Consider the following 23405-nt stretch of genomic DNA (forward strand, 5'->3'; position numbering starts at 1 on the left):
GTTACATTATATTGTATTCCCTACTAGTGTCCATTTTAAAGCTGTATCTACTAAGGCCGTTCTCAATCCAAGATGCACATCGAATCACCTGATGAACTTTCTGAGGAATAGAAATCGGAGACGAGAGTTGGACACTCAGATTCACTCAGGGGGCTGTGATGGGGTCTACACACATGCATTTATTAAATGTTCCAAAGGCAATTCCGATGAAGAGCTGGTATTGAAAACCATGGGATTGAGGCTCTGGTTCAGAACCAGGGCCAATTTTTGGCTCCCCGCGGTATATCTAGCAATATCTGGAGATATTTTTGTTTGTCACAACTGGGCTGCGGGAAGGATGGTACTGGCATCTAGTGGGTGGAGACCAGGGATGTTACTCAACCTCCTACAGTGCACAGGGCAGCCCACAGCAAGAACTGGACCCAAATGTCAACACAGTGGCTCTGGAGAAGGTCTTATTAAGGTATCACATTCATCACATGTTATTACTTGAAAGCATCAGTAAAGTCTGTGTTGATACCAGGATATTATGAAATTACAAATTTCTTATTGAAAACGAACCAAAACTAATCAAAAGACAAGTGAAGACAAAACAAAATAGCTCAAACACTGGTGAAGCCCACCCAATTCTATTTTGGTTTGCGAACTAAAGCACTAAATGGACATCGATGATCAATGTCTTGACAGGCTCGTTTATGCAGCATTTTGACAGCATTTATTTACACTTCATCAGGCATTCCTTACATGGCATTGGACAAAATTAAGTTGTTCAAAAGCTATCTTGTAAGAATATAGGATTATTCGACTCTCAGGTAGTTTTAGTATTTCTTTTTCTTTTGCCAATGGATTTTAGAAAATAAAGCTAGAAGATCGTGGGCAACCTGGTATATGAGAGTCTATACACTCATCTGGAACACCTGTAGTTACAATAACTTAATCTAAATTTTTATTCACTACTAATCAAGAATTAAGTGTCTAGTTCTAGGCTAGGATTAAAAGTCGATATAGATCTCAGAGCGAAAGTATTAAACATCGCATTAACTCTCCATCCTTGTTAGCCACTGTTTGGTCCCCTGGGCAACCTTCTTCTCTAAGATGCTTCACCTATGCAAATTCAACAAACCTTGCTATCGATCTCGCTGCTCCCCAGCGCAGACTGAATCACGTAGAGCAGGGCATCCGTGAGCCCATCACATTCCCGCATCCTCCTGCGGGCCTCCTCTCCGGCTGAACTAACATTCCTGCAAAGCAAAAGGATGTGTCAGCGCCCTTCATGGTGGTCACCTCCTCTCATAGTTTTAATCAAAACACTTTCCTTGCCTTTTCAGGTTTACCAAGAATATAATTTAATCAGGGGGGATGGCCTCCACAAAAGCATCCTAGAATTAGGTGAGTCACAGATATCTGCAAGGAAACTCTCTAAATGGAGAATGCAGAATTCCAAACACGTGATCCGTAAGAGTCCTGTGACCGCTAAGAAGGGAGACTTTGGCCAAGTCTTCAAGGTCTGCTTCGACCTGCATCGACCAGGGAATCAGAAGCTCTTTGATTCAAAGCATTCTTCTTCTTTGAGAAGTTTGAAATACTTTTCAAACACAAAGCTTTCAACTTACTGAAGTATTTTAGAGATCTAATTTCACCTGCCTCAAAAAGATACCTACCTTGGCCCTGCCAGAGGTAAACTTCTAGAAATTTATTCTAAGAACACAGAGATTTCTGTGAAAATTTAGTCATCGGGATGCCTATGGCACCTTTTATGGGTAGGAGTTGCCCAAACTCCTTCCTACAATGGCACAGGCTGAGCTAAAGCCAACAGAAGGGGCCCCTTGTAATGAAATGCACAGCTGGGAGACAGAGAGAGCTTCCAGAAGGTACAAAAGATATGAGACAATTTAGTCAAAGGTGAATATTTTGGGTGCTTTTAGTTATTCCACCACCTGAGAGGGTGTTCTGGTCTTCCTCTCCAACCGTGATTAAGGATTCAGTTCCAGCAGAGAACTTTTGCAGTAACTGAATGAGAGACAGCACAGGCTATTAGAGGGATGCTGGAGGAGATGAGTTAATGGAAGGTACAAAGGGGCTGAAAAAATTTAGAAACTGTGGGGAAGGGTGATGGAAAGAGAGAATGATCTAGGTAGGGCAATGGTTCTCAAGCTATGGCTATTATCAGAATCACCTGGAGGGCGTGTTCATGGAGATAGCTGGGCCTCACCTTGAGATCACTGGTGGAGTCCGGTAATTTTGCATACTTGGTAATGCTCACACTGAAGACCTAAACTAAAGTAGCTCTAACTCTACTTCTAGGGGGAGGGTTTGGTTGGGGAGGGTAGTGTTCTTCAGTGCCTGCTGGGGCCAGCCATGGGGCAGATTCCAAGAACCTGTGGCCTTACAGCACACAGGAGTAGCTGAACTGAATGAATCTTCAAACCCATGCTGTAACTGACACAAGTCTTCTCATTTCATTTTTCCAACATCTTTCCCTGTTATACTTCATTCTGTTTTACAGATAAGAGAACTGAGGCTCAGAGAGGTTGTCCAAGGCTACACAGGTAGTAAGTGGAGAAGCTAGAACAAACCCAGGTCTGTGAAGGACGGGAAAGTAAAGGCTTCAGGCTTGGTGTACAATATGGACTATGCCTTTTAGGAATTAAATCAAAATAAAATAGGCTCAATGCTAAAATGCTACTGAACATAAATGTTTTCTTTAATATCTAAAAAGTTCTGCAGACATGTTTAAAGACGATCTATCAGTGTTTTAGTGTAACACTGGGAAAGGTTATTCAATTCACATTAGTATTTTTGGCATTTGCTGATCTTAAAATATAAACAAAACTCCTCAGTTCCTTAGATAACATAACTGAGCAAATACTGGCAGCATTTTTATGGAAAGTGTTATAGATTCTGCCTTGGGGTGGCCAACCCTCGTTCTGACAGCATCTCTAGGAGGGAGGAAAGAAATCTTTCTGCAAAAGAAAAAGTGGTGAGAGGCACACTGGTATTATTATTAGAAGGATGGTCTTTGTAAAAGAGCATTTTTAGACCATTCCTCCTTGAAATGATTTTCACCAGGTTGAGCTCTGACACTGTTAGCGTACTAGGTTTGTCAAAAATTCCAATCATAGCATTCAAAAAAAAAAAAAAATCCAATCAGACCTCTTTGGTCTGAAGAACACTGGGGGCAACGTAGGATTGTCACTCTTAAATCCTGCCTCTTTGTGCTTTGATGAGGTCATGTTTCCAAAGACAGAAGAATGGAATTTGGACTTGAAAGAACTGTAGGGGTAGCTCATGTGCACCTTAGTCTCGAATATCCTCTAGCCTTTCCCCTTATCCACGAATGCTCAGTCTTTCCTTTGAGTGGCTTCACGATGGGGGCAGGCTGCCTCCTGATTCACAAATAAATATCCTCATGATCAGCCCTAGTTTCACTGGTAGTCAATGAATGGGCAGGGGCAACCGATGGGAAAGGTCAGGAATTAACAACTTTGTCAACATTACATGTTTTCAATATTAATTTGAGCATTTTCTTATTCTGGTTTGTTCTAGTCTAGTCTCCTCCACAATTAAACAAATTTATTAACTGCCTACTATATTAAAATATGCAAGATACTACATATTAAAATGTGTAAGATACTGAGAAATGAGAAAGACTAATATTATAAGTTAAGGTCCCAGCAGGGAAGAGGAAGTAATTAGGACGCACACATAAACACCACCCCTCGCAATGATACAGAGGGGAGAGTGCAGTTACCACAGTGTCTGCAGGTAGGATGAGGCTCCACATATATTTTTAAGTGAACTGAGGTGTGAACACGTCTCTTTTTCAATGAGTAACAGTGTCCTTCAAGCCTTTGGGGTTGGGTTTCCGCTTTTTAGCAACTATTCCCGAGCAAGTGAAACATATCACAAGATTACCTTTGGTTTTTCACTCTGGAGGAGAGGAGGTTTCCTTTCCTTCCTTACCCCCTGTCCCAACACAAAATTTACTATACTTGTGCATTTCACTGTTTAAAAATAAAAATCCCAATAGCCTTATGTGTTGGTCACTGAACAGTTAGTTGTAATTATGGTCCCAGGTAGGTCTCTGATAAAGAGCCAATGTCCAACCTACAAAGTTCCTCCCTCCTGTTGTACTTAAATCATCTTCTGCCCGTCTTGAGGGAGGTGATTTCCATGTCTGGCTAGAAACTGGTGCAGCAAAATTCTATGCATAAACGTAACACTAAAACAAAGACTTGTAATTATTTCGTAAAAAGCACAATGATGCTATAATATCTACTCCTTAGAAATAATCTCTGTAATCTTGATTGAACTGCCAGTTGCTATGTCATTTGGAAATTTCTGCTTAAAGTAGATTCTATAATCTTTTTATCTAATAGATGAAAAATAAACACAATTTATTTTTATATCTTACAATTAAAAGACATAAAATCTCTTACAGTCTCTCTTATTCAAAGGTAGCTAGCTAAACTGCTCTATTTTCCCTATCTTCAGTGCTGTTTCACATCTCATTTCTCAGAGACTTCATCACTCACTATGCTCATTTAAAAAAAAAAATCAATATCCAGTGCTCATAAGATCCAAAGTGGAATTTACATGAAAGACTTTGGTTTGCATGATGCCACTTCAGATGGTCAGGATACGGAGGATCAAATCACATAGAAAACCAAGGGATGAGATTTTGAGTAATCAATCTATTTGAAATTAATCTCTCCCTTCTCCGTGCTCCCTTTGCTCTTTGAATCTCCATTATTGATCACCATTGATTTTGAATTGGAACTATTTAGGCTGTGACCTTATTGCTGCCTTGGGGCCTTCAGGAGAGTATTTGTATACCCAGCATGCAGCTGAGTGCCCGACACGTCCAAGGTGCTCACTGCCAGTTGGCTATTACATGCGCATTCAGCTCTTCCACGGGATTGGAATTCACAGGTAGTCCATGACTGATTGACCTCTGTGCTCCACGCTTATTGGGGAAGTATCAGATGTCTGTTACACCATCAGTGCAGCCTTCTTACCCTGTGGTTTGTGCTCTACCACTACAACCCCCATCCTGGATTATTCAGGGCTGTCTCAATTTGCAAAGAAAGATAAAGCAGTTGCAAAGTGTATAATTTGGGGGAGGAAACTTGTTCAGTTTCAAGTTTCTTATGCTTGTTAATAATATTGATCATCCACACCGTGTGCGGAGGGAAGTGCACAGTTTCGCCACCTGAAGCCAACCAGGCTTTCCCAGTGTCACACCCACCTCACCCTCGGGCTTGTAGGAAGAGTTTTCTGGCTTGAGATTAGTTTGTCTTGCTGTGCTCTCTGTTACCTCCTCTCCTCTCCACCCCACCTGATACTTGGGCCTTTATAATCTGGCCTCCATAGGGGGTCATCTCATACCTGGCCCACCCTCAGTCCCTGGAGGCCTGGGTTCCAGCCCTGCTAAAACTCCGAACCATCCTTCCCTACAGCCGTACACAACTCTGCGTTGCTGCTCATTGGGCAACTTTGTCTCATTTCCCAATTTATAATCAGCAGAGCCCAGATGCTGGGTCTCTGCAGGATCTGGGCTGGGTTCCTGAGACTATATACAGGTGTCAAGAGTGGGATGGGGCTGCCGGAGGGCTTTAGAGAGCGGAGCAGAGATCGTTTCAAGAAACACAGGTAGTTTGGAGGCAAAGCTGAAATACGAAGCCACACACTGAGTAGGGCCTTGATACCAACCCATCAGGACAGGCAGGGAGAGAGGCAGAATCCACCGCAGATGACAGCACAGAGCAGACCTGATGTTCCAGCTGGTCCCTCCATGATGTGGAGGAGGGACGGGATGCAGCCTCTTTCTGGTGGTCTGTTCCTTGGTCCCCAGTGCATAGCACTGAATAGGAACTCAGTGAGTGACTGCTGAATGAAATGATGCACAATTGTTTTCAGGTCTGTCCCCTTCTAGACCAGAAGTACTCTGCCTGGGTGATTTTGCCACCGGGAAACATTTACTGATGTCTGGGCACCAAAGGACATTTTGGTTGTCACAAATGCGGAGGGAGGGGGTGTTACTAAGAACCTCCGATCAAAATCAGCAGTGCCGTGGTTGTGAGCAGGACACTGCTCCCAAATCTGGGTTCCAGGAATCAAGGGTACTTGTCTCCTTGGGGAAACAGCAGCCATGCCTCGTTCTCTCCTACAAAACACCTTGGGAGAACTTGTCTCTGGGTTCCAAGATCACCGACCAGAAGCCCCCAATCTTTTCCTCTCTGGGAAAGCTGAGTGTGCAGGGCCTGGGAGGAAGGGGTCCTCTGTCCGGCCAGCTGGGTCAACACAGCAAGAGCCACCCAGCCAGATCCTCTCACTCCAGGTGTGACAGTTACGGGGTCCTGGGTGTCACGCGAGCCCTGCCACGTCTGTCCTTCCCCTCTCTCTTCACTCAGAGGAGCTGGGCCACAGAAGCCACTAGGGTTCATCCTTTTGATCTGTAGCTTCTCTGTAGAAAGGGAGCAGCTTGTTTCCTTCTTATCACTCAGTAACCTCAATGAAGACGGATGCTCTTGTGTAGCTGGTATGGGGCTACCTAGGGGTGAAGGCACATAAATGCCTTCTCTCGGTCTCCTCATCTGGAACGAGCCTACAGGGATGGTGTGACCTCACTGCATCACAGGGACACACAGCCAGGTGCTCAGGGCCTGGGCGGGGTCCTAGAGATAACTGTCTACTGCTTCAGCTGCTTCTCGCTCAGAGCCTCCCACCCAGGGGTGAGCGGGACCCCATGTGGACCACTGGGGCACCGTGGGGGATGTGCTGTACCGCAAGCACTCAGGGAGGGTGGGGAGGAACGCAAGGTTTCACAGCCGCGCTGACGACAACCTCATTTTCTTAACTTTGATCACTGATTTGTAAACAATCTCAAACTAATGTAAATGCATTAAAACAGGGGGGGGGGAATGTATCAGTAAAAGTAAACATCCACACTTTCCTTCTCCTCTGTTCAAGGACATCACTGTGACCATTTGGTGTTTATCATTCAAGATTGTTTTCTACTCATACAAATAAAACGCGTAGGAATGTTTTTGCTTTTTGCCACAGCGATTCCTCAGGCACTGTGCTTGTGTCCTTCAAAAGCAGATCATTGCCTATTTTTTAAAATTATTATCCTATTAATAGACATCCAAGTTATTTTAAACTCTTTAGTGTAGTAAGTAATGTTAAGCTGAAATTTGGAGGAGTTGTGAGTTTTGCCAGGTGGACCCTGCAGAACCATTTTAGGGAGAAAGGGTAGCAGAGATAAATCAGTTCAAACCAACAAAACGACCCACCCTGATTGGCACCTACTGTGCTCCACACCCAGTGCCAAGTCTTGGGATAAAGAGGAAAACGCCTGGCCCTTGACCTTAGGAGCTCACCGTCCAGGAAAGTAAGCAGACATACATTTGATGTGCCTGAATCTGGTATCATCAGCATGAAACCAGCAGTATGAAGAATTTGGGAGCCAATCCCCCTTGGAAGCGATGTCCAGGCACTTCCAGTGAAATCTAGATGTTCCTAGAAAGCGAACACAGGATGACATGGATGGAAGTTTTACGACTCACCTTTATTTAAGGTGTAATTGAAATCTTTGCTTAAGTTATAATTCTGTGAACTTGGACATCAACTGTTTTCTTTAACATTTGTAGCATCAAGTCATGGGTTGGGACTTAAGAAGTAAGAACACAGAGCACACTACATGCGTTCTTAGTAAGAAAGCATTTCGTGCAAATTTAGTGGAAAGTACCTTCAAATTTGAAGGGTACACATGGGCTTAGGGGTACTTTTAGGTGAACAGCCTGTGTAAATATCAACCAAGCACAGCCATGCAGAGGTGGGGTCTCTGGGCCACTCTTGGCATGAACGCAGGATAGGACCTGGCAGGGAGAGGTGGCATTCCGTGGCAAATATCAATTCTGGCACATAGCTGATACATTTTTACTAAGCCTGGCATCCTAAGCCAGCCCCTTGTGTCTACTAAGACCATGGTGGGCTCATGGTTCACCAGCGTAACCTTGTTGATGCTCTTACCAAACCACATAACCTGTGCTAAGTCCTCCTTGACATCTAGCTGCTGGCAGCCCAGGTGGGGTGCTCTGAGTGCCAGGCAGTGCATCGCCAGACCTTCTCCTCCTGCCTGGTGTAGCTCAGCAGGAACATGCAGGTGAACGTTTATGACATTTGGGCTCCCCCCACCTGCCTGGTGAATTCAAGTCATTCCAGAAGCATTTTCAGTGTTGCCTTTTTCTGACATCCTACCCAGAGAGCAGAGCCAAGGATGACAGAGGATAAGTCCCTGGCTTTGAAACCTTGCAATTGGGATTTGCTGGGCTGGGTTTCCAAGTTGCTTTGGACCAGCACTCCATTTTATTTTCCATGTCTCCCTTTCTGGAACTGGAATGTCTATAACTATTATCCTGTGCCTGTCCCAGCACTGTATGTTGGGGGCAGATGACCTGTTTCTTTAGAATCACAGGTTCCCAGGTGAAGAGAAATTGTTCCCCAGCAGCTGTACTTCATGGGTTACTCATCTATGCTGGATTTAGATGATTCTGGTTATGGACTTTTGAGCTGAAGAGATTTAGGACTTAGAGTTGACGCTGTAATTGGGATGAGACCTTGGGATGAGATGAAAATACGCGGGGTGGATGTGGATCTTTGGGGACCAGAGGGTGGACTGTGGTGGACAAATAATGGCCCCCCAAGATGTCTATGTCTTAATCCCTGGAAACTGAATGGACTACCTTACATGGAAAAAGGGACTTTGCAGATGGAATTAAGGTTATGGACTTTAAAATAGGGAGACTGTCCTGGATGACCCCTGTGGGCCCAATTTAATCACATGAGCCTTAAAAGCAGAGAACATTCTCTGGCTGGAGTCAGAGAGGTGCAGCAGAAGGGAAGTCAGAGAGATCCCAGCATGAAGTTTCAACTTCCCATTGCTGGTTCTGACGTATGGGTGCCACATGCAAAGATGAGAGAGAGGCGGCTGGCTTCCAGCTGACAGCCGGAAAGGAAACAGAGACATCAGTCCTACAGCCACAAGGAACTGGGTTCTGGCCACAACTTGAAGGAGCTTGGAAGCAGATTCTCCCAAGAGCCATTAGAAAGGAACACAACCCTGCCCATACCTTGATTTTAAGTTGGTGAGATTGGAGTCAGACTTCCAATCCACAGAAACTGTAGGATAATAAATTTGTGTTGTTCTAAGTCACTAAGTTCATAGTAATTTGTTACAGCAGCAATAGGAAACAAATACACAGCATTTAGCTTTTACTCAATGGTAAGTGGAGTTCTTCTCAACACCATCCCTAAATGTTTCACACTCCATCCTTTCCCTGGAAAACTGCTTATCTGCAATGGGCTCATGCAAGTTTTAAGAAGATATTTCCAGATGATTAAATAATTGTATTGATTTGATCAAGACCCAAATACCCCGTATATAAGACAATAAAAATTCTTCTTAATGGGATGAGGTGCTGCCCTTGACTGTGCAAGGCCAGGAGATAGTCTATGTAACTCAGAGCATACTAAGGCCCTCTGCACAGGAAATATTGATGTGATATGATGATGCACCGTAAAGTATGCTGCTTTATTTTTCCCCATCTCTGATCCGATTAACCACAAGAGCGCCACCAGGTCAGTGGGTATCAGCTTGCTCTCCTGCTTAGCTGAAATCCTTCACTTCTGCCAGTCATCCTTCTGGCAGAAGAGTTGCCTGAAAACCTCAGTCTTCACGGCTTCCAGGGAACAGAAAGTGCAGCAGCTGGTACTCTACACTGCGTGGGAAACGAGTGCGTGGATTGTAAGGGAGAGAAATGAGGCAGCTTCCAAGCTCTGATTGAGCGAAGTCTGTAGTGTGGCTTCCTTGCTTTAAGTGAATTCCCAGAACATCATCTGAAATGCTAACCCTAACTACCAAATGGTAGGAACAGCATGAGGAATAGCCCCACTGCCACAAATTTTACTGGGTACAAATAATGGGAGGTTGAATTCACTTGAAAAGCTCTTGATTTCTCTCTCTGCATATGTGTTTTTAAAGCTGGTACTTCATTATAGTCAAGTCAGAACAATTTCCAGAGAAATCAATTTCCCTCTTTTTATTTCTTTCCTTTTCTTTTCTTTTCTTTTCTTTTTGCTTTTCTTTTCTCTTCCTTCCTTCCTTCCTTCCTTCCTTCCTTCCTCCCTCCTTCCTTCCTTCCTCCCTCCCTCCCTCCCTTCCTTCCTTGGCACAGTCTTGCTGCTTAGATTCCTGCTATGCACCTTACTGTCTTCTCCCAAGGAAGGCAATTTCTTTATAAATCAGGACAGTGATAGCTCAGTAATTGCTTTGCTGAGCTGCAGAGACACAATGCTTCAGTGGCCTAAAGAACAACTACATACCGGGCCAGCAGTAAACCCCGCTGCCATGCTGTCCTCAGAGCGAAGGCCCCTTGTTGACACTGCCACCTCCATTCATGAAAGTAAACCAGCAGAGAGAGACGGAGGAGCCCCTCTGACGTTGACGGTTCAATGCTGTCCCTTTCGAGGACCACCTAGATGCGTGGCTTCTGAAGTCAGCCACGCATCCCACACGCTGTTCCGGAGATGCCCAGAGCAGAATCAGAAACACCCGCGTTAACAGACACCCTATCGCTGTCAAGTACTACCTAGGGTTTCAGCTCCACGATTCCAATTAAAATTGATGGACGCCACAGAGTTAAGTGCTCTATGAAATGTCTGCTCAAAGTTTCCTGTTGGGCTAAATTACAAGGAAATTGTAGGGAAAAAAGGGTGAATGCTGTGTGACTAAAACCGTTACCCGTGAACCTAATTGTGCCCGTGGTTTTTTTTGTGCTCTGTGAACACCCACAATTGTTTTCTAGCCTGTAGCTCCTGGACCACATCGTGAGCTTGGAGCGGTGCCATGTGGCCCGATTGATGCCCACCTGCCCTGTTTTCCACTAACTCCTGAAATATTTCACTCAGGTACATTTGTGGCGGGCTTTTCTTTCTGGAGCACAGACTCAGAATCAGGATGCAACTCACATTGGAAGCCCCCAGATCCCACTTCCGTCCTGGCACCTCGGCAGCCCGTCAAGTCTACATACCACCATCACCACTGCAATGAGCATTTCCATAGAACGAAACCATTTGCCAGCCCTGGCCTGATTACAAATGCAACAACAGCAAAAAGAAAATGCCATGGGTCAAAACGCAAATGAAGTTCAAACATGAATTTAAAACAGTGTTTTCTTCTTTTTTCTGCTAAACCAGTGATCAACCAGATCGAGTTAACACAAATCACAAAACCTGAGTTTTAAAACACATATAATAAATAAATGTGCTAGGAAACTGAAATAGAAATGCAGTATTCACTTCACCAAGCAGACAGCTTCCAGGAAAATGAGCATCGTGGCTAAATAAATAATGAGTAACGCTGAGGCCATCCAATTCCGTGTATGTTGAGTCCTCCGTCTTCTAAGAAGTAGGAGAACAAAGCTGACTGATAAGGGATTATAGGTAATTGGCTACTTGCCTTTTAAATGTCAGATTGTGGGTTTGAACACTTTCAAGGTTTGGCATTATGTTCTGGATTATTAATCGCTATTATGAAAACCACCTTTCTAATTTTCATTCCAATCCATCATCTAATTCTCCATATGCAGTCAGGTAGTCTTTCAATTTATTTACTTACAGGAAATTTTAACAAATCATACTTCAAACACTTATTAAAGCTGGGAATCCATGTGATTTTTTTAAAGCTCACTCATCTAGATGATACATTTTCCTTGAGGTGCATTTCTTGTTTTCATAATTGCTTTGATCACTCACATATAACATACTGAATCCCAGTAACAACAATCAAAACACTCAAAGTATCATCAGAGGCAAAGAAGTGCATTTACTCTTGTGTCTTCCCTCTTCCTTCTGCTTCTACCCCGCTATGCTCCGTGCAATTCCCCAGCCCCTCCCAAATATGGTTTTGTTCTGGGTGTTTACTGTCCGACTGCTGCCATCAGCCTTTCTCTAAGCTGAGGGCTCATTGTCCTTGCCCAGCATGGGAGGGTTAAGGGGTTAGAAGAGGGAGACACCGGAAACAGAAGGCAAAAGCCCCTGTTACTCCGTTGCTCCAGGCCAGATGCCTGCTGGTAACAACATCCCTCTCTGCTTCAAACATTTTTGTTGGTTTGTTTTCTTACATTTCTTTTTTGAAAAACGACTCCTTAAATTTGTGGCCAAAATGCTAATAAAAATAGTCCCTGGATCAAAACAGTTTAAGCCTCATGTCCAATTGAGAAGGAAGTGATTAAAAATAAAAAAAAAACTTTTCCTTTAATCTCTTAAAATGTACCCATCTCTCCTAATTGCTATTTCATGAATTTAGACGTTTGGATGACTCATGCAGCAGCCTTTTATTTGGGCCAAAGAACATGATAAATGATGAAAAATCTAGACTCCAGTTAATTTGGCCAGAGATTATTGTATAGTTCTAGCTAAGTGAAACGAACAAAGAAAGCCAATCTTTGGCCAAAAATGAATTAAAGCTGCAGAAGGTATCTCTGGACCACTCTCTTCTCTTCTTGGTTTGGAATGGAAATACCTAGTGTAGGAGTGGTGGGGTGACAGGAAGGGGGAGAAACTCTAAGAATACATATATAATTTGTGCGAGAAAAACATACAGAAAACTCAGTAAAACTAAGATCACTTGTCTTTTAGTTTTTTTCTGAAAGGGAGAACAGTATACATTTAATCTTAAATACTGAAACATCTTTAATTTCTGGAAGAAATTTCTGAGAGACTTATTAAAAGAAAGCAGGAGCCAGCTTCTTAAAGAGGCGTGCCAATGTGGTCTTTCGAGTTCGTGCACTGGTCTTAATCGCAATTTAGGAATACTGTTGGAAAAGTCAGTATCAGAACAATTCAAAGAAACTCACATTTTAAAATCAAGTTTAATTGTCTGCCTCCATTATTGCTATGACTAGACTTTTTCTTCTTGGTTGTGGGAAGGGCAAATTCTAAAGATGTCTCTTCAATATCACGTGACATCACGCATATGTGGCATCTCATTTTAAAAAATGACACAAATGAACTTATTTACAAAACAAACAGACTTACAGATATCGAAAACAAACTTACAGTTAGCAAAGGGGCAACGTGGGGGGGAGGGATAAATCAGGAGTTTGGGATGAACGTAGACACACTACTATATGTAAGATGGATAACCAACAAGGACCTACTGTAGAGCAAGGGAACTCTACTCAATATTCTGTGATAGCCTATGTGAGAAATGAATGTGAAAAAGAATGAATACATGTATATGTAGAACTGAATCACTTTGCTGTACACCTGAAACTAACACAGCATTGTAAACCAACTATACCCCAATAAAATTAAAAAACAAAAACCAAAAATCCACTTAAAAAAAAAAAAAGTCTCTTCAAGATGGCTGCCCCCTGGTGGTTCCATCAAACACTCAAACACTAACCTAGGCACTGCTGTGAAGGGGCTTTGCAGACGGAATTAAGGTTACTAATCAGCTGACCTTATGACAGGGCAATGGTCCTGAGTTATCCTCCTGGGCTCAGTGTAATCACGCGAGCTCTTAAATGCAAAAGAGGGGGAGGCAGAAGGTCAGTCCAGACTGACTGAGGGGCTAGGAGAGATGGGGAAAGGTTAGGATAGAGGGCCTGACGTTGCTCACTCGGCAGGATGAAGGAAGGGGACCACCATCCAGGGCAGGTGGTGGCCTCTGGAAGCTAAGAACACCTCCCAGCCTCCAGCCAGCAAGGGGATGAGGCTCTCAGTCTACAGCTGCAAGGACATGAATGTGACCACCGACCTAAAAGAGCCAGGAAGTAGGTCCTCCCCAGAGCTTCCTGAGAAGAGCCCGCTGGCAGACACCTTGATTTTGGACTTGTGAGACTTCAAGCAGAGAGACCAGCCAAGCTCCCCGAACTTCTGATGTAAACCACTCTGAGACAGTAAGTTTGTGTTGTTCCAGCCCCCTAAATCTGTGGTAATTTGATATGACAGCGATGGAAAAACCACTTCGTTTGCACCGCCACAGAAGAAAAAAAATATTCCTATCTTTCATAAATGTTCATTTTAACATTTCTGCTAAAGTATTTCAAAACTTTGAGACAAACTTTTTGCATTTTCCAGTGGAGGCATTTTAGAGGTTCTGAATGATGAGATACCATCGTTAGGATTTTTAGATGACTCTTGCTGCAGGAATGGTAAGCTAAATGCATCTCTCACCAACTCCAGATAACCTAATGTGACTTTTCTTGGTTTACTCCCATCAGATGGCTTGCCCTCAACATTAGTACAGGATAATGGCACCGCTGGGTGCAAATTTCCTTTTAGTGCTTTAGGGGTGAAGCGAGTAATGCTTTAAAAAAATCCAAGATTTATAATGCTGCATAGAAAGGTCACACAGCAAAGACACTGCGAGCAGCCACAGAGCCTTGTTAAAAACAGCTCACAGGTTGCCCGTGAAGAGTCTGGTTTCACTGTCTCTCCTCGTCACTCTAAGTAAGTTCTTCAACTAGAGGGCTTCTCACCTGTTACGGTACTGGTGCCATTCTCCTGATGCTGAACAAATGTTAAGGTTTTATTTAAAAACTATACCCTTAACCAGCTCAGGGGCCACCCTGAGAATAACCAAAAAACAAAAGACAAGACTTGTACCTTTCACTACGGGCCCAGGGCACGTGTGTTGCCTGGCTTCACTGCCCTTTGTAAACGATAATGGTTCCTGGAATTCTGGCACAAGACACACAAAACGACTTCATGGGAAAAATGTCAAGGCATCAATGCACCATCAAAATAATCTAGAAAATATAATTTGGAAACAGAAGGTTTTTCTAACATTCCCTTTATTATAATTACTCTTATTACCAATCCTTTTATATGTGCTAATATGGGACGGTTTTCATCTGTTAATCAACTAAGAAAAAGAGGTACAGCAAAGACAGGATAGAATGATTCCATTTTTGTGCAAAAGGGAAGCAAGGAGAGGATCCTTATATGTTATACAGATTCACCAGCTATCAGACCAGTAGACGCAGTGATCGAATCCATTATTTCCAATAATCCAATATTCCCCTAAAATTCCCCGAGAAACACAATGTGCTACTTTAGTTTTAATCACAAGTACTCACCACAGAATTTGTTCTTTACAGAACATGCTAAAAGTCAAGTATATAGTTTATTTCAACATCAAAGAAATTGAGAATTGCTTCAGGCGTAAAGCAAAAGTTCTTTCTCTTTTTTCTCCCACATGGACACACCTCAAGGACAGTGTGTCCATGACCGACACCCTCCCATCAGCACTGGCCACTGGCAGTGTGGGGAGATGTCGGGGGGGGCTTGTGGGTAACAAGCAGTTACAAGGAAGCCAGCCACAGCCTTACCCCTGCTCTCCGCCTGGTCTGCATCACAGCGGATGGGCAGAGACACTTACCTCTAAATCAGTGGTGGTGTCCTTGGTTTGTTTGTTTGGTTTTAATTCTGATTTCCCTCACCATGGAGCCCCTGAATTACACTGGGGATGAACAGAATAGGAAGAATGAGGGTGACAAGGAGCCTTTACGAAGTATGTTTGTGGTCACAGTGATCAACAGAGGTGACTAAAGAAGAAATCTTAAAAGCAGAGAAAAAAAAAGACAGAAAAACGTAACGGAGAAAAAGAAAAGCAGTGCTAACTGGGACCTGTTCAGAGGGTTTCCTTAAACGTTATTTTGTTGTGCACCGAACACTTTAACTTGCTGGATAAATATGGTGTCGCTCTTGCTCGAATCCTGTGTTACCCGCACATCTACATCCAATCAGCCAGCACGTTAGGTCAGCTCCAATGTCAAAGCATCTCCAGATTCCTCCTCCATGGCTCCTGCCAGGTCCATAGTACTGGCATCTCTTGTCTCTTAATCGGTCTCTCTGCTTCTGCCCTCATTCTGAAACTGAGCAGGACCTTGTAGGACTCCTGGGCACAAAAGTCTGTCTGTGCCCCCCACCGTTTCTTGTTTGTAGGAAATAGGCTTCATTCAGCCTCCATGACCTTCCCTGAGTTCCAAAGGGCAGGTTCAAACGGTTGGCTGCTAATTAGGGAAGTGGGGGGATGTGGAGACAAGGGAGGAGCCGTCAAAAGAAACAACAGTGCAGCCTTGGGGCAGGGTGCTGGTTCCCCCTCAAGGGACACACGTGACAATATCTTTGAGCTGTTCTGCAGATACTAGAACCCCACCAGGTGGAAGAAGTTAACTGTCTGCTGCCCACAAGCACACACATCCCTTCTGGTTCTGGTTGGAACCAGAAGGTTGATGATGCTGATTCCACTTACCTCCCCACAAACCAATCAGAAGAATGTCCACAAGCTCAACACGCCCTCTGCAAACCATTACGATAAAACTCCTCACTACCCCCCCTCCAGGCCAGGACACACAGTTTTGAGGGCATTAGCCTGCTGTGTCCCCTTTGCCTGGCAAAGCAATAAAGCGATGCTTTTCTACTGCACCCAAAACTCTATCTCCGAGATTCAATTCGGTACCAGAGGCCAAATTTTGGCTACAGTTCCCCCACCTCCCAGGGAAGCTTCAGTGATTCTTCTAAGATGTACATTGGAGCACGAGTTTACCACCCCAAGACCTTCCATTGTACTCAGAGTCAAACTCAAGGTCCTGCCCGTGGCACATATCTGGGACACTCTTCCTTCTTTGTCACTTGGCCAACTCCTACTCATCTTTCTTGTCTTTTTCACAGGAAGGCTTTCCCCGTTCCCCTGACTGGGTGAAATCCCTTTGTTCTATGCTCATTCATTGTACGCTTTCATAATTCTCACCCCACTTATATTACTTGCTTACTGCCCCCTGGCATCTGGTCATTCCACACTGAGGTCACAGAGCATCGTGCTACTCGGGGAAAGGGCTACAGGCTGGGCAGCTGGCCTGCAAGAAGGGCAGCTGTGGGAAGGATGGGCAGCCACGCAAGCCGACGAAGTGAAGACAAACTCCGATTAGGGTTAGGAGAAACCAGACAGATGCCCTCGGCCAGCGTGTCTGCACTCCTGCACTCAGAAGCACAGGCTGGCAGCAGGCAGCCCTCGATGGTCCTGTGTCTCCACCCAGGGCCGATTTTGGTCTGTGACTAAATATGCATGGCTGCTTGTGATTGATTTCTTTGCTTGTCAAGTGCATGATAACTTTCTAGCATGGGAAGGAGACAGAGGACTAAGTGACAGCAATACTAATGTACTGTAGCCACAGAAAGGATATAAAATTGGAAAGCGGCCTCCAGCCGCCCGCTCCTTCTCCAGCCCTGGTCCATAGAGAGTTCAGAGACAGACCAGGCCACCTTCTTATCTCGTTAAAGGAATTTCAGGCAAGACACTCCGGAGTTGCAGGTAGTGGGGCTTCTTGGGGAGCCAGGGAGAAGGATACGCACAGGGACACGCCATGAACACCTCCACACCCTTCCCTTAGCACGTCCTGATTTGTGTAATACAATGTTTGTGAAATGTTGGCATTCATTTGTAAAGAATGGAAGTATTTTATGCTCTGAAACTCAGCCCGGGGGAGTAGAAAAGCTTTGGTGTCAAATTTCCACTCTGATATTATCAGCCTGGCCTTGGACAACACATTTAAGCTCTCTGACCCTCAGTTTCTCCATCTGTAAAGTGGGCTTATATTTGAGAGGATTAGACGAGGCATAGTCTGTGAAGCACCTAGGAGCCAGAGGGGACCCAACGCTTAGCCCTCAACTCTCCCTTGATCATTCCCAGTAGCTCCCAAGACTTTCATTCCAGTTACATGATGGCTGCTGTCCAGAGCCAGTAGCCAGCAGTTAAAGTGAGTTTCCTGAGGGCCAGGCCCTGTGCCAAGCTATTTATGTGCACGGCTGCAGGGCCAGCATAAGGGTGAGGTGAACGAGGTCTTTACTCAGAGCAAAATTTAGGGGCGGTACTCCAAAAATTCACTGATCATCAGAAATAATAGGTAATTTTTAATTGTGATAAAATATAAATAACAAAATTTATCTTAACCATTTTTTAGTGTACAGTTCAGTTGTGTTGAGTACCTTTACATTGTTGCACTAAATAATATTTTAACACAGTATTTTTTCATCAAAATTAATGAAAAAAATCCATGGTGAACAAAATATCAAAATTTTATTTTATTTACTTACTTTTAAGTTTTTTAAATTAAGTAGTCCTTATGGAACAACTATGCCTGTCTGTTATTAACGTCAGTTCTCTGGTGCTTATAGGCACTGGAGTTTTAGAACTTTGGTACTAATGAGATCATTTCCTGTTTTTTAATTTTTAAAACATTTTTTTAATAAAAAAAAAAATTCTCTTTTTTTGGCCGCGCCATGAGGCTTGAGGGATCTTAGTTCCCTGACCAGGGATTGAGCCCGGGCCCCCAGCAGTGAAAGCACAGAGTCCTAACCACTGGGCTGCCAGGGAATTCCCTCAAATATCAACATTTTAAACAAAAGAGGGCTCCAACTCTGCACAGCTCAGCCTTCCCCGCCTCACCCTTGTCCTTGCCCTGCGTCAACACCATTACCGCCGTTCACAGATGGAGAAACTGAGGCTTGGAGAGCCCACCTCTGGTGCCCAAGATCACACAGCTAGTGGGTTTCCAGTCAGATCTGGGTTTGAAGGCCAACTCCTCTAGGTTTGGACTTTACAGTTAAGATGGCATCCCATAACAGCATCACACCTATCTCAAAGACAGGGCGTCCGAAGCTTCTAGTGCGTGGCCTGGGCTGGTCCAGGCTCAGCAAACAGAGTCAGTGCCATCACGGCCCCACCTGCCCCTCTGCCGGCTCCACAGTCCCCTCCCCTTGCCTCTCCCCCGCCCGCATCCTTCCTCCTCCCTGTGGGCACGGCTGAATCTCTACGGCACAGGGAACGTCGTGTCTCTAACAGCTTACCGCTCCACGGTTCCCCGTGGCCTACAAAAGTAAAGGAACCTCTTCAAAATGAGCCTCCCTCCCAACAATCTTAACAATCAGCTCCCAAAAGACCCTTCCCCTCCCAGGAGCCTCTCAGGTCCTTCCCCGCCAACCACACCCTCACTAGCCCCCCTCAGCCACTTGCAGCCCCAGTGGGCCTCGGGCTCCTCCTGCATACGGACCCTATGGCCTGGACCACACCGCTCCTCTACCCCCTTCCCCTGGAAGCTTTCCTTCCTCCCAGTGCAGCCCTCTGGGCTGTCTTCCTGAAGTCCTGGAGGTGGAATCTATGATTCCTTCACTCAGAGGTCTTCTAGAAATTCTGCATAAACTTTTTATGGCACTAAGTGCACACATCATGCCCTATATAGCTCAGATTCCCTTCTACCCTTTTAGGCCATAAGTCTCATGTCTTATTCATGTGTGTTTCTCTGGTACCTAGCAGAGTCCTGGGCACATACTAGAAACTCAATATCTGTTTGTGTGGAACAAGAGACGTCACCCATTTTATCTACGCTGTTGATTTAGCACTTGACCAAGGAGCCGATGATGAGATGGCTGTGGCTGTCCTAATTCTTTACGAGTGGGGCAGGCTGGCTTCAGTGCTGAGTGCTGATAGGCTGACGCCAAGGCTGACGTCATGGCAGAGCACTCTAGTCAATATTTGGATTCTGAAAGCCCAGGCTTAAATCTTGGCTCACAGCTTTCTACCACGAGCTCTAAGACAAATTGCTGAACCTCTCTGAGCTGCAGTTTCTTCTTATTTAAAATTGGGGGATAAAACCCCACACAGTAACCTATCATTTATAAAGCTGTTGTGAGAATTAAGTGATGATTAGTGATATTAGAGAGTTTTTGTCCATAGTTATTATCTAACTGCGCTGATAAACCAACAGTCCTACAGCTTCCTTTCAATGAGGTGGAAGAAGAATTCAGCATCCTAAGAACCAGGGGTAATAAGACCAAACTGCAAGGACAAAGTGAACTAAACAGGAGAAAATATATTCTGCCATTTGGTGAAACTGATTGATGTGGTGCTTTTATTTAACAGAAATATCACAAACACCCACACTGGAAGATAAGCAGGTACGTGGCTCTAACCAAGAAATTGATCTCACAGGGAAACTGGTGACCATGCAAGTAACGTTCTCTCTGCAACTGGGAAGATTTTATGAGTAGCCAGGAAAGTTAAAAGGTTCCTTGCTTTGGTGAAAATTAGTACAGGACACTTTTTAGGCAGCCAGCAAAGCAGCAAGAGAAGGACTGTTCACTGATTCATTCATTCATTCATTCATTCATTCAGTTAAGAGCTATTTATAGGGGTCTATCAGGGCCAGAGGCTGTTCTGGGGCAGGGAAATCTATGACGATAAAAGACACAATCGTCATGTAGATAAGAACGTAGCTTGTGGAGCAACTGGCCTCACACACACAAGAACACAGGCAAGGACATCACTCCAAACTCTCAGAAGGTCTGATCAAGAGCTCAGTATGCTTTGCAAAGGCATTAGGGAGGGGAAGGTGTTGAGGAAAGTCTCTCTGAATAGAAGACATTTAAACTGAGCCTAAAGGTAAAGAAGAGAGAATAAAGTCCTCCAGGTGCTGGGAGTCACACGTAAAGGTCCTGAGGTAGAAAAGATCTCAGTGTGTAGAGCAACAGAAAAGAGGCCAGCATTGCAAACACAGTGAAGGCAGAGGAGCCCAGTGTGGGGCTGGAGACTCGGAGTGTCTGGCCAGCTCTGACTATGTAGCTGCAGTGAGTTGTTCCCAGTCCTCAGAGTTTTAAAGTGAAAACTGTAACATTAACGTAGTGCCTTTCTTTTAAGGACTCATGCAGAGTGCTATAAAGACAAATGGCCTTAATAATCCAACAGTTGGAGAGAAAGCTTCTCTGGAATGAACAGACAAAAGAAAAGGCAAACGAGGTGAAAAAAAGAGAATAGTCTAGCCCAGAAAATATAATGGGATGGACACACATAAAATAGGTAGGGAAACAGTTTGACAGTTCCTAAAAACTTACACCAAGAGGGACCATACGATCCAGCAATTCTGCTCCCAAATGTATGCCCAAAAGAATGAAAATAGGGGCTCAAACAAATAGAGGGACATGTTAATAGCAGCATTAGTCACGGTACCCAAAGGGCAGACACAGCCCAAATGTCCATCGATGGATGAATGGATAAACAGAATGTAGTATATCCATCCAAAGAAATATTCACCAGTCCACTATAAAAAGGAATGAAGTACTCATCCAAGCTACAACATGGATGAACCTTGAAGCCATTATGCTAAGTGAAAGAAGCCAGTCACAAAAGGCTATACATTACATGACTCCATCTAAATGAAATATCCAGAATTGGTAAATCCAGAAAGACAGAACACAGACTGGTGATCACCAGGGCCAGCAGGAGGGAGAATGGGGAGTAACCATTTAATGGGTTCAGAGTTTCTTCTTGGGGTCATGAAGATATTTTGGAACTAGATAGAGGTGGTGGCACTACATTGGGAATGTACTAAATGCCACTGAATTGTTCACTTCTAAGTGGTTCATTTTATGTTAAATGAAAGAAAAATAAGGGGGGGAGAAGGAAATGCTGGGGAAGTAGGGGGTCATGCCAGAGTCAAAATAGAAGGGGCCCCTTGAGGAGAGGAATGCAGTTTTGCGGCTGGTCAGATTGACCCACGGGCCAGGTGAATCTGATCTTTGTGGTTCATCGTACTTCTCGACCTTTGGCTTCACTTAAATCAAAGCCTTCGGAGCATAAAAGGTTCCTATATAAAGAAGAGGAATCTTACAGTCCTTGAGAGGTGACAGGTAAGGGCTCCCTTTCTCCAACAGTGTTCCTGTCTCAGTGGCCACGTGGGTGCTTTAGACCCACAGCTTTGCCTCTCTGAGCTGTGGTCCCCTGCTGGCCTCGGTGGAAGGAGGCTCAGACACTTGTCTTCTGAAGGTCTCTGTCTAAGCTTGCAGGGGAACCTGGTTGGGTGCTTGAGAGGAAACAGGAGGATAATCTGTCTCAATCATCTCCCCTCAAATAGAAACGAGCCCTGGAAGATCATAATAAACCCCAGCATCAGTTCCTTTGTGAGTCTATCGCTAGGGGTTCTGGCTGCTGACACTTGGCTCCCTCTGATTTGGGAAGCACCGGCCTCTTAATCTATTTCAGCTGCTTAAAAGTGACAGGGTTCAAGGACAAATGACATTTAATCAGGTTTGCTAGTCAGGATGGCGGCGCTGCCTGCAGAGGAGAAATAAGTAAAGTTCCTTTATGTTCTAGGAAGAAACTTATCAGCACTCCCTTCATACGTGCTAAGGAAAAATAGCCTTTCAGGTCCTGTTAAGATTCTAAGACCTGAAACCAGTTTCCTCCAAAACATGGGAGGGAGGACCCACTCTATGCGACAGACCACAAGCCACGCTTCCTGGAAGGTTTTACAAGGACATAGTGCTTTTTCTTCCCTGAAATAATTATTTTTTGCAGTAAGCTTCATTGGCTGTAACCACTTGACCCGAACTTGAGCAAAATAGAGAGCTCTTAGAGCAGTGAGTGCCAACTGCAATGACGATGCTTTTATTTGGCAGGGCCCTCATTTGTTTATATAAATTAGCCTGCAATTATCCATAACACTGTTGGTCCAAAATAAGGTCAGGCCAAATGTAATGCTGGGAAGAACAATGGTGTGGACACGAAAGTCCAGACAGGGCTATCATGGAGAATTATGGGGGATCATTAATTAGCTGGCCTCTTCCTGGGTATCGCCGTTCTCTCGTAACATCTTTGTGCTAACACAGCTCCTTTCTGGTAATCAGTTACCTTAAGAGAAACGTAATTAGTTGTTGGGATTCATTAGCCCCGGTCAGTGCATCCACAGCACGGCATCTCCTTGCTACTGGAGTGCCTGTTAATGGGGAATAATGATGTATTTGTCTTTCTATGGGACAATAACAAAGGACGTAGGCTTAGTCTGAAGTCCTGGCATGTTTGTCCTTTCACTTAGCAGACTGCAAAACTGAAAGTGAATTTATGATACAGACTTAGAAAAGCACAGGGTCCTGAAAATCTAGTGTGAAGGTTGTCACGTTTTTCCTAACTATTGCTTCTTTTGCTTAAACCTTTTGGAGGCAAGAAAATGTAGATCAAGCATGAAATCTGGACAGGGCTCCCCTCTCTTGGACTTTTCTCTGCTTAAGAAGAACACTGTGGTTGGTACTTCCAGAAGCTTCTGCCAGCTCAGAATGAGAACTTTCTAATAAGCACTAAAGAATGATTTTTACCTTCAGTAGCTTCCCCAGTGCTCGGGGAACTTTCTATGAGATGCTGAGGATCGCGTAGCAGAGAGGCAACATGGAGGTCCACAATGCAGGCACCCCAGTGGGGAGTCTCTATTCTGCCCACCTGCACCTCTGCTTCCTATGATCCTCATGCAGCCATAGCTCTCTGAGTACAAAGACCCCATTTCTCA

At 44.4% G+C, this 23405-nt stretch overlaps 1 protein-coding gene across 5 annotated transcripts in view; it reads right to left on the minus strand.

The window, feature by feature from the left end:
- The window catches only part of CTNND2 (catenin delta 2), a 938382-nt gene that overhangs the window by 146050 nt on the left and 768927 nt on the right, over positions 1 to 23405 (minus strand). For all 5 annotated transcript variants that reach the window (XM_059916116.1, XM_059916114.1, XM_059916118.1 and 2 more), the window contains one exon: positions 1124 to 1241. In XM_059916116.1, coding sequence (XP_059772099.1) covers positions 1124 to 1241 — 118 coding nt within the window. The remainder of the gene's footprint in view (positions 1 to 1123; positions 1242 to 23405) is intronic.

Source organism: Balaenoptera ricei, chromosome 3, assembly GCF_028023285.1.
Source record: "Balaenoptera ricei isolate mBalRic1 chromosome 3, mBalRic1.hap2, whole genome shotgun sequence".
Classification (NCBI taxonomy): domain Eukaryota; kingdom Metazoa; phylum Chordata; class Mammalia; order Artiodactyla; family Balaenopteridae; genus Balaenoptera; species Balaenoptera ricei.